The sequence below is a fragment of the Haliotis cracherodii genome, unplaced genomic scaffold (genome assembly GCF_022045235.1).
Source record: "Haliotis cracherodii isolate W230 unplaced genomic scaffold, xgHalCrac1.p SCAF_1, whole genome shotgun sequence".
Lineage (NCBI taxonomy): Eukaryota > Metazoa > Mollusca > Gastropoda > Lepetellida > Haliotidae > Haliotis > Haliotis cracherodii.
Window position 1 is genome coordinate 21193230 of NW_027266264.1, and position 13708 is coordinate 21206937.

At 38.9% G+C, this 13708-nt stretch overlaps 1 protein-coding gene across 1 annotated transcript; it reads left to right on the forward strand.

Annotated features, from left to right (window-relative positions):
* Nucleotides 1-1726: 1726 nt before the first annotated feature.
* Nucleotides 1727-12821, forward strand: LOC139474401 (acireductone dioxygenase-like). Its single transcript, XM_071257403.1, has 4 exons — nucleotides 1727-1953; nucleotides 4330-4449; nucleotides 4801-4980; nucleotides 11109-12821. The coding sequence occupies exons 1-4, from the start codon at nucleotides 1831-1833 to the stop codon at nucleotides 11223-11225; spliced, it is 540 nt and encodes a 179-aa protein (XP_071113504.1). The 5' UTR covers nucleotides 1727-1830; the 3' UTR covers nucleotides 11226-12821.
* The last annotated feature ends 887 nt before the right edge of the window (nucleotides 12822-13708 follow it).

Genomic DNA, 13708 nt, shown 5'->3' on the forward strand with positions numbered 1-13708 from the left:
AACAAACCGACCCAAACATAGCTAAAACTACCGCACTAGCATATATACACAAAAATTGGCAAAATTGGTGTCACATTTACACGGACGGATCCTCAGATCCGACCTCCAAACACACGGGTTTCGGAGTCCATACCACACAACCAACTAAAACCACACAATCCTTCCGACTCCCAAATAACCAATCAATATTCACGGCCGAACTTATGGGCATGGCCTCAGCCCTCCACAATCAAGAATCCAAAAACAACCAAAAAATCCTAATACTTACTGACTCCCTAAGTGGACTGCAAGCCCTCCAAAACAAAAATACCAAAAACCGACCTAAATTAATAAATCAAATACTTAAAAGCTCCAACGACCTAACTAAGGCAGGCAAACAAATAACCTTCTTGTGGATCCCCGCCCACGTAGGAATATACGGTAATGAAAACGCCGATAAAGCAGCTAAACTATCCCTTAAAATCCCAGAAATAAGCTTAAACTTACCCATCTCAAAATCAGAAATTAAAAGTGTAAACAAACAAAAAATCACAAAAAAATGGCATAACTTATATCTAAACTCAAATAGCCAAATCAAAAGAGTGCTCAGCAAACCACTAACCAAACCAAAAATTCTCCATCCATCAAAAAAAATCGACAGAGTAATCACTAAACTCCAAACAGGACACACCAACCTAAATAACCACCTAAAAAATTTAAAAAAACACACTACAGGTAACTGCCCACACTGCAAACAACCAGAAACCCCAGAACACGCACTCATCCACTGCACACACTACCTAACACATCGAACCGCATTACAAACCACCCTCAATCTAAACAAGGCTCTCACTCTAGAAGCAATACTAAACCCACAAAATAAACTAGAAAACTTCAAGGCCTTAGGCGTATTCTTAATAAAAACGGAACTAATAAAACGCATCTAAAACCATAATAACCTACCAAATCAAAATCACATAAACAAACAATCATCCACCATACCCAGCTCCCTTAGTTCTCCTCCCCAACCCCATCGGCATCTATTCCAAATCTCAAAATTCCCAAATTCTATATAAGCAACCCCTAAAGCCCCCTCTTGGGTTGCACAGACCACCCTCGCCCCTTTCGGAAACACATTAAATGGCCTGGCCGGGCCCGTGTGCGAAATACGCATCAGTCGGAAAGCGCACGTTAAATCTCCAAAGTAAGTAAGTAAGTAAGTAAATAAAATAGAACTGTGTCATATTTCTATGGGCCTACCATTACGGACGTCTCCCCAATATATGTTTGAGATTAACCGACGAGAATAAAGAGCACATGTATCTGAAAGAAACATAAGCCTGATAGTTAATCGAGGAACCACGGTAATTGCCCTGTGCTTGGCTTTTAATAGATTAAAAATTGTCACTTCAAACCCCATCTTTATTGGGGTTAGACCAGAAGTAATAAGTCTATCGGTGATTTTCAATCGGCTGTTCAAATGGGTTAACCCTCACATCTATTCATTCAACCTTGACGTGCCTGATTCGTGACCAACTCGTGGCATTCCCTCTTGGCAGATTGCACTATCGGTTTGTCCCGGAATAACACGAGTAGCGAAATAAACCCGAGTTTACACGAGCGGTGTCATACCTAAGATGGTTCCCGGCTCCCTATGCGCGTCTTCAACTTGCCTATATTGCGATATTAGAGACGGGGCCCAGCCTATGTCATTCCGCGACAAGCTGGTTACGGAAAGTGTCGAGTGGTGACGAATGGGCCCGATTTTCCACATGTGACGGATTACTTGAATCAAAACAGATTCATATTCCTGCACAACGCATTTGATCGTCTCAACTAACAGCAGTTAAAATGGTGAGGGCGTGGTTTATGGACAGTTCTGACACTGATCAGCGTCAGCCTCACATGCAGGAACCTCCGCAGTTTGTCGACTTAGCTACGCTCAGAGAGCTGTCTGGTGTCGAATACTACAAGGTAAGTCGTCCCTCCCGTGATGAATGACCCAATTGAAAAACAACAACACGTTTCTACTTTTTTTAAATATTATACAAATATAAATTTTAACATTATTTAGGGACTGGTCATGTATTATATGGAGGGGTGGCATGAAAAAGTGTGACATGTATTTTGGTTTCACCCCACACCAACCACTCAAATAAAAAAATGTCCTGTGCCCTAAAAGGGGATGAGTAAAGGCTGCTAGAACTGGGGATGGAATGGGGTATTGTGCCAGGACATTGCAGTTGAATGACATACACCTAGACACACTGTAGGGGTGTCATGGTGTCAATAACGGCGTAGAAGAAGCTAAGAGGGTCCATGGAAAGTTCAAAGCCATGTGTTGTTGACCTCTTGTAAGTTCAGCCACGGACTTGTATATAGGTCATATAGGTCCGTGGTTCAGCGAAGCAGATGGCCCTTGATATTGCTATATCGTGGATCGTGAAGCGAGAGTCACCAGAGCGTATAACGCGGTGGCACTATAGCGCGGTAATTGAGCGGATGGTAGAGCTCGGGCTGCGCCCGGTAAACTGCATTGTTGCCGTACTCTGAAAAATGGGAGAAATAAAACATGGGTTTGAAGTATGAGCAAGATATTCTGATATTGAGAAAGCATTCTCTCCATGTAGGACCTTGTCATGCACCAGTGAAGACATGAGTCAAATGTTCCTGTTTTGATTTCTTTGTGGCATTTTTGTCAGATGCTTTTCTCTCAAAGGGAGGTAATGAAAAATGAGGTTTCCAGGGTGCTACCTCGGCCACTTCTTCTCGCCACACCCTGCTTCCTGGGGATGATGTAGCTCTTTCAAATTATTTATTTATGAAGGAGTATTTCCAATGTTATATTATGTCCTCAGATTGCATGACTTTCTTACACCATGTTACACTCCATATACAACTTGATGATGTGAAGTGCGAAAGAGAATGGCAGTACTAGGTAACTTTTGGCCAACCCATCTTCTGGTCATCAACAGCCCCCTTGGCCTCCTCCTTAGACTCCGCATACAACCCTCGTCAAGCATGGGAAATTAGCACTAATTTCCATTCCCGCTTTATCTAGATTCAATGGTACCACCAAACTCTTAGTCTCACAAGACATTTCCTCACAGTTTTCACAGTCTATCGGATGATAACAAAAAACGAGAAATACATATCATATCGATCCATCACAGAAGTCATCGAGCCACCAATTCCACTGATCGACATCTACACACTGCCATAACTGAAAAATATTTCTTTTTCAAGAATGATGCTGATTAAGATCTGCTTATCAATCGCCTACTCAGAGATAGTTCTATCCTATGTACTTCCATCACATATCTCTTAACTTACATTATATTTATATAAAAAAATATATGCAAAAATTCCCTGGTTGTAGCACCCCTTTTCTCGCAGCAAACATGGAGTCTCATCTGTGGGACATGAAAAGAGTTGAGGAAAACCTCATGATCATTGTTTGTCATTGATCTAATGTCTTCTATATTTAAAAATAGAAAGTATATCATTTATCTTATATGATATTTTATTCTAAGAAATTAAACACAGGTGACTATTCATCTTATTAAGTAGTTTTGTATGTTTGAACTAAGTTTGAAAAGTAGATGCTGACTGCGGCAAAATAAAATCTACAGAGCTGCTGAATGTTGCTTAAATTAGCACTGCATATTCATGGAACCTAAATGAAAACAAATGTTTGTTTTGTGAAAGTAATAGGATATGTATTACACATGGTATTATGGAACGTGTCAGATGATCTTATCAGCCGATCTTTCATAATAAAGGTTAAGTAGCTTCATGATTTATGATTAAGACATAACAAGAGAGGATATGGTTATGGTTGTATTTCAATAGTTTGTATGTATCTAATTGCAATGCTAAATGGTTTGAAATATATGGAGATGCATGCCTTCTTACATATGTGCATCACTGTACTGAAAAAATAGAATTTCCTGTTTCATTAAGAAGGCCCTCACTGTATTTCTTCAGGGTTTAGTAGAAGGGAAGTAACTCTTCCTGTACTTTGTTGTTTCTTGTAAACTGTAAGCCTTGCAAACCAGGGTCTTCTGATGCCACTATGGTACAGTGTTTGAATCTGGGAACCCCTAGATCTTCCGTGCTTATCATTAAAATTAGGACAATAAACCATAGACTTTGATGCTTTATTTTGAATACTATATGATCAAATGTTCAACAAAGTAGACAAAGGCGATGTATCAGTTGTATTCTTAACCAAAGGTTTTATCTATTTTTATTGTTCATTTCCCCTGCTGTCATCTTCTGAAACTGGGAATGGAGATGAGAAACTCATAATTGATGGACATTGACTCTCATCGCTTGTTTTGTCAACAGATGGATGCAGATGGTTACCTGGAGGACAGCGCCCTGAAAAAGATGCGTGAGGATAGAGGTTATTCGTATGAAGATTTGATCGAAATTAAAAAGGATACTCTACCAAATTATGAAGTGAAGGTAGACATTTGGGTGAAGCCCATTTCTTGTGTTCCCCGCCGTGATATTGCTAGAATATTGCTGTCCATTGTCCATTTTATGTTTTATCTACTTACTGCCTGATGTTTAATGTAACAGAATAATGGTTTAAGATAAGGAAATGTCATTATGTGTTCTCGTCATGCCGGAAACCCAGTTTCGATTCCCGACATGGGTACAATGTGTGAAGCCCATTTCTGGTGTCCCCCGCAGTGATATTGCTGGAATATTGCTAAAAGCGGCGTAAAACCATACTCAATCATTATGTGTTCATTTTTCAGTAAATATGCTGTTCATCATGTAAGATTATGCTTACTGTCCTTTCCACACTAGATAAAGGCTTTCTTTGAGGAGCATCTTCACTCAGATGAAGAGATTCGGCTCATCATTGATGGCAGCGGTTACTTCGATGTTCGAGATAAGGATGACAAGTGGATAAGAATCGAGTGTGTGAAGGGCGACCTCCTCATTTTGCCTGCTGGGATCTACCACAGATTCACCTTAGACACCAAGGTAATGACAGCATAGTATTCACAATCCCTTTCTCCAATATCTGTTGTCAGTCATCGCTGACATTAATGATAAAGTTTATGGCCTCTGTCGAGTAATGTAACTTTGTATCCTTGTGCGCATTATCATGGTTATGTTAACAAGTAATAGTGACCATAAGTTTCATCATTAATGTAAGCAATGATTGACAGGTGTTAGAGAAGTCATCGTTAGAAATTGGCACAAGTGCTATAGTCCTTGCCAAACAGCCCAATAGTAGAGGTATCATTAGGACTTGTAGAAATTTGCTCTTTTTAAGGATTTTGCTATATGTTATCATTACAAGGACTAGTGCACTAAAGCTATTTGTTTCTATTGCTGGAAATGGAATCATCCATCCATCCACCTCATGTATGTTATTATCTATCCTGTTCATAACTATTTCTGAATACCATAATTAATTGTATAGCTGAAGTAGTGGTGTAGAGCCTGTGACCATGGTGACAACACTGGTAACATCATCTATGTTCAGTGTTCATGTTTTACATTGAATAGACATGCCGAGTGTTGATGGAAGATTATGTACTAGACCCATATACATATACTTCACTGAAGATAAAACTGTTTATCTCTTGTCTCTATACAACCATATCTATACTGTGTTGTGTTTCCACTAGTGTTCGGGAATGATGTGACATATGTTTTATATTCCAGTACAACATGTTTGTGAAACTAATTTGTATACCGTAATACATCATGCATACAGAGAAAAACATTAGTTATATATGCACTGGGGATTGGTAAAATGTTATCCTTAATTATTGACAATAATTGACAAATATTGAGTGCAGTACACTCTATGCGAATTGTGATGCTGTCACATTGAATGTTGGTTGGGATGGGAGTGGACTGTTCAGGTCATACGCTTGTCAGTTCTTGTATTTTATCTATTTATCTATTTACATGATTTATCTATTTACTGCAAATGTTACCATTATGTTACTATTTACTGTATAGAGCCTGAACACTTACAAAATCCTCTGTGTTTAATGTCACAAGACATACGGTAAAACATTTTTACTGTGTCAAGATGAAATTGCATAATATATTTGACCCACTTATTCAACAGTAGAAAAGTCTGATAATCAGACAGTGTACATGCAGTAGGGTATAAAACCTGCTCCAAGACATTTGACATCATCTATATTTAATGTTACAAGTCCTACTTAAATAGATTTTGCGGTGTCATGATGGAATAGCATAATATAGTTGACCCACTTTTTTTAACAAATCTGATAATATGTGAGTGAACATGCAGTTCAACACTTATGGTTTAATGTTAGTGTTGACTGCCTCTGTGGTCTAGTGGTAGAGCGTCCGCCCGGAGAGCTGAAGGTCCAGTGTTCGATCCACGGCCGCATCATACCTAAAGACGTTAAAAGATGGTACTTGTTGTTACGCTGTCTGGCGCTCGGCATTAGGGGGCTAAAAACAAGGACTGGACGCATCGTAGTCAGTATACTGTGTCTGTGTGGGGTATTCATGTTAAACTACGGCATGGTATCTCAGTAAGCTAGCACTATAAATCGGCATCAGTCTGGACTAGTACAAGCAGCCACACACACACACACACGTACTTGCACGTCGCTATATAAGTGCAATAATCTTGGACGCGACGTTAAACCACATTTCACCTCACCTAATGTTAGTGTTTAGTCCTATATAATTTCATGATATACTACCTATACTGGCATGTATACAGTTACTATTATTATTTAGGTCTGATTCGACCTATGTCTCAGGTAAAAAATAACATGAGTTTGAAAACACCTTATGTACCATGTATACTGGTCTTGCATACACAGCAAGACTGCAAAACTTCTATTTGAGTATGCATTGATATTGGAAATATGTGGTCCTTAAATTTTGATAAGAATGGGTTGGTTTTGCCCAGGTCTTAGAGGCAAACTACACTGTTTTGAGGCCTTGCCAACAAAAAGAAAAGAAAAGAAAAGAGACAAAGAATATGCTTTTGAAAAGTGAATTTATTGTACAACACTGATGAATACTGTAAACACTTACTGAGATGAATAAAAAAATTGCAAAAATAAAATAGAAAAATAAAAATTATATCCGTGCTTGTGGGTCTCAACCAAGTTGTGACTGTGCATGTCTTCAGAGGTTTCTCCCACATTAAGCTGTCATAACTGAAATACTGTTCAAAGTGGCATAAAACCAATCTCACGAACACACTATTTAACAATGCGTTGAACCTTCAGATACTTATATTTCATCCAGTGACTTATTTTGTTATGAAACCTGTTGTGAAGCTTGAGACTAAATATATATGTGGGTTTCATCAGAATGTTTTTGTGAAAATTTACATTGCCATAAATTGTATATTTATATACTTATCATATCTCAAACTATGCATTTCTTACATCTTCTTTTGATCCTATGTGGAAATGCGCTTGAACAAAGTTCCAGCTTCTAAAAACAAATCACCGGAACGCATCCCAGTATCCCATGGTATCCACCCATACAAATGGGTCACGTACTGTAATCCCATGCTTAGCGACCTACACGACCTGATCATGTGAATACCTCTGCCACGTCATTCTCTTTCTCAGAGCTAACCAGCTAGAGGAGCAGTGATGGGGGTTTGTCGGGAGGGCATATAGCATGTGAAATTGGATAAGTATAGAAAATAAACAATTTGATGTAAAATTTACAAATGTCTGACACTATGCATTTACCTCACGTTTGGGCGGTGGGGCACAGATACCCAAGGCTGAATAGACGACTGTGAGACATACATGAGGAAGCTGGTGCTAAACAGTGAGATAAATAAAGATGAAGAATCTATACACTGCCTATTGTCGTAAGGACAAGAACTTGAGAGCGAGAAAACACACTATAACAAGTGATTTGATCCCTAAACGTCAGTCGGACGTTACAGTATGAAATCAGGTATACCATGGGGTACCTGTTACCAAGTATGACATTGTTACATGAATGACTGCCTGGCTGTAAAGAACAATCCATACAGCATACGACTTACAATCAGTCAAGAAGGGATCTCCAGTAAATCGATTCTACAAGACAGGCACACCACTATCCCAAGGACAATAGCGTGCACCAGCTCGGCACCTCTTTTAACACTTTGTCAAAGTTATCAGTAACACCTGACGTATTGAAGCATGCTAAGATTAACTTCAACAACATCCACAAGAGCATCTTCAAAGCAATACCAGGCAATGCATGCATAGCGCAGAGGTGAGTGGGAAAGGGTTGGGGAGAACGCCGAAACTGGGGCACCTAGGAACGACTTCTATGTTAAAAGACCAAAGTCTCAGCAGACAAGCGATCCTACCCTTCTTTTGGGAATTCAGTCTGGGTAAACAGACAATGATCACAGGAGCGAAGTTCCAAGATTTATTCTGTATATACAGAATATGTACCGGTAGTACAAAAGATAAGAGGGGGACAGCTATCTGCACTCATGTGCAGTCGACAGCCACTGAGCTAGGACCAAAGGACCAAACTGGTGAAGACCCTGGATGTCTTGAAAAAATGGTTGAAGTGCGGCGATGATAGTGAGCGCTTATCGCAGGCAAACCACTCCATGATCTTGCCTAACACTTTGTGAAAAGCTCCATACACCCTTAAAAAACAGACAACTACAGCAGATTAACGAAAAAGGTCTCCTGAGTTCCAAAGAGAGAACAGTGTATGTGCAGCCAGTTTCCTGTAGAATGTGATCAGTGCATTTGAAAGTTGACACATGTAATGAACCAGAGTAATTAATCTGATCCAGGCTGCCCATTGGTTAACGAGTGACTGAGTGAGCGGGTACGGTTATACGCCTGTAGCAATAGTCCAACAAAATGATGTTGATTCTTATATAAATGTCAATGCAATAGAATAACTTTAATAGCGGTAAATGCCATGATGAGCTGGAATGGTCAGTGACTTATAAGTAATTCTGCCGTGAAGGTCGATCCCTAATACCTCGATCTCTTGAGTGTCAATCTCGCAAGTGTCAATCTCGCGCATGTCAATTCTTTGATCGAGAACGTTGATTCCTTGAATGTCGATCCTTTGAAGACCTATAAAGAGAACGTCGATACTTCAAAAGAAGATTCTTTGAGGAAGCGCTGCGAACTTTATCAGAAGTGTGAGATCGATCTGTCGTTTTTTAGTATAAGTAGAGGATGAACTTGTGCGATAGATCTGAAGTGAAGTTAAAATGATTTTGGAGTGACAGATCCTGTAAGGAAGCATTCAGATCAAGGATCACTTGCGCATCATGTGAAGGAACAGGGGGCGATGAACGACTCGCAACTGATGGCTGGGGACAGCTTGCAGGGTCAACGGTCGATACTGTTGAACCTGGCGTAGATGAACTCTGCTTTGATATACAGTAAACTATGGTTATAACGAACATGCTTATAACGAACTAACGGATATAACGTACAAACGTTTTAGTCCCGACTGTATGCTGTAGTTATGCTGTTTATATGCTTATAACGAAATATGGTTATAACAAACTAAAATTAGTAGTCCTTTTGAGTTCGTTATAACTGTAGTTTACTGTAACCTTAGGTTCCGGGTACTTTACCCTTCTACCTTTGGTCACTTGACCTTATCGATCACTCCTTGGTTCTAGGGATGATGTAGCTCTCTCAAAATCACAAGTCAGATGGTTTGCTCCAGTCTCTTTTTATTTATGATAAAAGTAATCATAAATAAACACACATGGTCCTCAGATATATTCTTGTTGTTGCCTGATATAAATACAACACATACCTAGATGATGCTTTGAAAGGCCTGATGGTTTTTCTGTTGAACGTTTAACTCTGTTTCATTTCTGACTCGGGATCCCAAAACCACAGTGAACCTTTCTATTCAGCTGTATGCTTCCGACTCCCCGCACCACTCTCGGACAACTAACAAAATACTATCGATGATAATTTTAGCTCCTCCCTCCAAAATCACATTTGACATCATGAGAAATGAGTCATAATGGTCATTCCCCAATTTCCATAGTAATTAGTTTTACCATAAAAGCCCTTCTGACTAACCACTTTGATTACCTCTTTAGGGTCATTGGTCAACTTGGACATACTCATATAACCAAATCAAATACCCTAAACTACCTCTGCCAGACTGGAAGGCACCGAAAAGATACCCAATCCTGTTATTTAGACATTCCAATCAAGCAGTAGTATTCAGAAATACTTGATCACCACTAATCTAACAATCCCGTTCTATCCATCTGTCTCTCTTCTGACATCTTTATTGCAGGACCGTATTCTACCAATTTCCTCAGACCAACGAAAAGTTATCTCTATCACTCAAGAGAAGCAAAATCCATAATCATATGCCCTGGGGGTTATGCCCTCACCCTGTACGGTCACTTCTCTCATATGCATCCATATTTTTACCCCAAAGCTTAATTTAGTAAACTACATTTTAAGTAAATATTAAAAACCCCTTTTTCCAAAATACCCTGGTTATATTACTGTTACTGTACATCTCATTAGGAGCAGGTTGTTCTAGCATTGGCGTAGTATCTGATGGCAAGAATGTCGTCATCGAGGAAGCTATCCGATACGCCATCATCTTCAACTGATGAGGATGGCATGGTAGACAAAAGAGGTGGTTTTTCACAGCTGTTATTGTGAAAGAGAAGACAACTTTGTAACACATTTGGGTTTCATTGTAGAGGAAGGCCTGTGTTCTGTTTCCTTTGATTTAGCCCAACGATCAATATTATGCTTATGGCATTTATGTAGGTAAATACAAAAGGCTTCCAAGGAGAGGTGAGAACATGGTCCTTTGAACAAAGGCCACAACAGTCACAGAGTGGTGATGAGAAAGAGAATGATGTGGCAGGGGTATTCACATGATCAGGTCCTGTAGGTTGCTATGTATGGGATTAAAGTGTGTGACCCAATTGTTTGGGTGGTGACCATGGTTATGCTTGGATGTGTTCAGGTGATTTCTTTTTTGAAGAAAGAAACATTGTTCAACGCGCGTTCCCACGTAAGAACGAAAGAAGAAATGCATAGTGTGAGATAGGATAAGTTTAAAAAATTTGAAGTTATATGATATAATTCATTACTTAGTAACCTATTTATTCCTTTCAGAACTACATCAAGGCTGTGCGGTTGTTTGTTGGTGAGCCAGTGTGGACTCCCATCAACAGACCAGCAGATGACCATCCTGCACGAATTAATTACGTCAAGACAGTGGTTGCTCAGTGAACAATGGCTGGATGTCTTCTGACAGTGCTCAATTTGTAACCAAGAACAATCTATATCCATGCCTTTCTAGATTTCTATGCACAGACATTTGCAGGATAAGTCATTTATGAAGAGACATCATTCAAAAATATTTTCCAATGAATCAAAGCTGAAATTTCATGGGCATTAAACTGTATTGTGACCACCAATGGTTACAACACAGCAATTGTGCTGGATCGCTGGGACTAACAGTTGAGGCTTTAGCTGACCATTGCCTGTGAGGGTATCTCTCAACCAATCATCTGAATCCTTCTATTGGATATCATGCAATAAACAGAAACACTGACATTATTTGGTGATCTGTGATAGGTGTAAACAATTTTATGTTGAATTTGTGATAACTTGTTTTCAGGATTTCTAATGCAGGCAGCATAAATCTTGATTGTGTTTTGCTGTTGGTAGTCAGTTCAATGGTCAGATATTTGTCCAGCTTTGTTTTTTAACAACGATGTACACCATGTAGGTGTATAAATACTGTTGAATATTAATATTGATCATCAGGAACATAACATGTCAACAGATTGCCTTATCAGTCATTCTTACTTCCCTCCCTATATATATAGTTTTATATAGTTTTGATTGATTCTTTACATAATGTTTAGCCAGTTTAGAATGTTGCAGCACTATTAAGACTTGTTACAGCAAGCAGCTGGGAGCTTTAGCAATGCCTAGTTATCCCATTTCATGGGTCTTACAGATCAGTGTCTGGAAAATCCTTCAGGATGTGACTGATGTTGATTAGTATGTTCATATGAAGTCCTCTTGATTCCAGCAAGAACTGGCTTTCTACTGCGTGTACAATGCATAATCTCTAGTACAAGAAACTAGCTTGATTATATATCAGAACTGGAGAGCAGTCCAAATGTTTTCATGTCAGATTAAATTCTGTATGCTTGGGAAGGGGTCTGCAAATTTTCCATCCCACAAAATTAACTGTTCAGGGTTGTGACAGTTAAAGTCAACATATAGCATCTCTAATGGCCATATCATCACTCTAATAAATAAAGGCATCACTATCAAGGGTGTTATGCAAGGAAGATTGTGCCAAGTCAAAAACCTCTTTTCGGTGCGTAATTTTTGCTCCACAAGTTCTATGCATTGGTACAATTCATTATGTTCTTAAAATCATTTTTAAAAAAGAAACCCAGAAATGGACCCGTTTCACAGTTATATTTTGTGGTAGGGTGTTGGGATATGTCTAAAAGAACTTGTTTTTATATATGACCTTGAACTGCTCCCTTGATATTGTTTAATTCTGTTGACGAAGACTAAACTTACAGAGCAATGTAGTCGGTACATAACTGACTTTTCATTACTTATCAATAACATAACCATGATAACACCATTTACTTATTAATACTGTTGAAATAAAAGGGTTGCTCCTCTGAAAACATGTTTTTGATTTATGAAAATGGATGTCTTTATTCCACAAATAATTTTCATCAGAACACCACCTTTTCTCTCTGGATCATTACTCAGAAATCTCCTCTTAAGCTATAAAAATAAATGAATTGGTTCTCAGGCAATGACTTTTGAATAAATCGTGCCGGCAGCTGGTGTTTTTGTTGTTGTTGTTGCTTGTTCTAACTAGTAAGTATGTAACCAAAGACGTATATACGTCTCTGATGTAACCAAATATACAGTTGTGTACAATCAACCAAGGAAAGGGCCTTCCAACATAAACAAGCATACAAACTCCTATTGCCGCCAGGAACAAACAACATGAGATGCGCAGCAAAGCAGTGCACATGTAAAGGGAAATAACTGTGTGCTATATTGGATCGCATTTATTTCACATACATGTATCAGGATTTTTATATTTTGTTGAAAATGGAAATATAAACGACACATACGGCAGACTTTATGATTATGCAGGTGGTGCCTGAGAACCAAGACTTTAAAATTGTCTGCACATAATGTTTTTTTGTTGAATGCTGCGGTCAACAATATTCTAACTATATAATGGCAGTTTAAAATTAACCAAGTCTGGACCAGACAATCCAGTGATTGACACAATGAGCATAGTTCTATGCAAATGGGATATGATGACATGCGTCAACCAAGTAAGCGAGCCTGATCACCCGATCCTGTTAGTTGCCTCTTTATGACCACCATGGGTTTCTGATCAGCTGTCAGAACAAAGATCAGCTTTGAATAATGATTGCCAGAGGTGCAAACACTCCAACACCTGAAACAATACACGTGGACTGTGCAATTGCTCCGTGCACATGGATAGAGGATCAATCTTAATGTTGACACCAGTGAAATTTGTCAAATTGTTATTGTTAATTTTAAATACCGTATTCGACGTAATAAGCGCCCACAGCGATATTTGCTTATATTTTGGTCTGTGAACAATCCCAATTAGCACCCCTTCCGATTAATCAATGTACACAAGACTTATTTATTCGCGTATAATACGCACTCATGTTATGTGCATACTT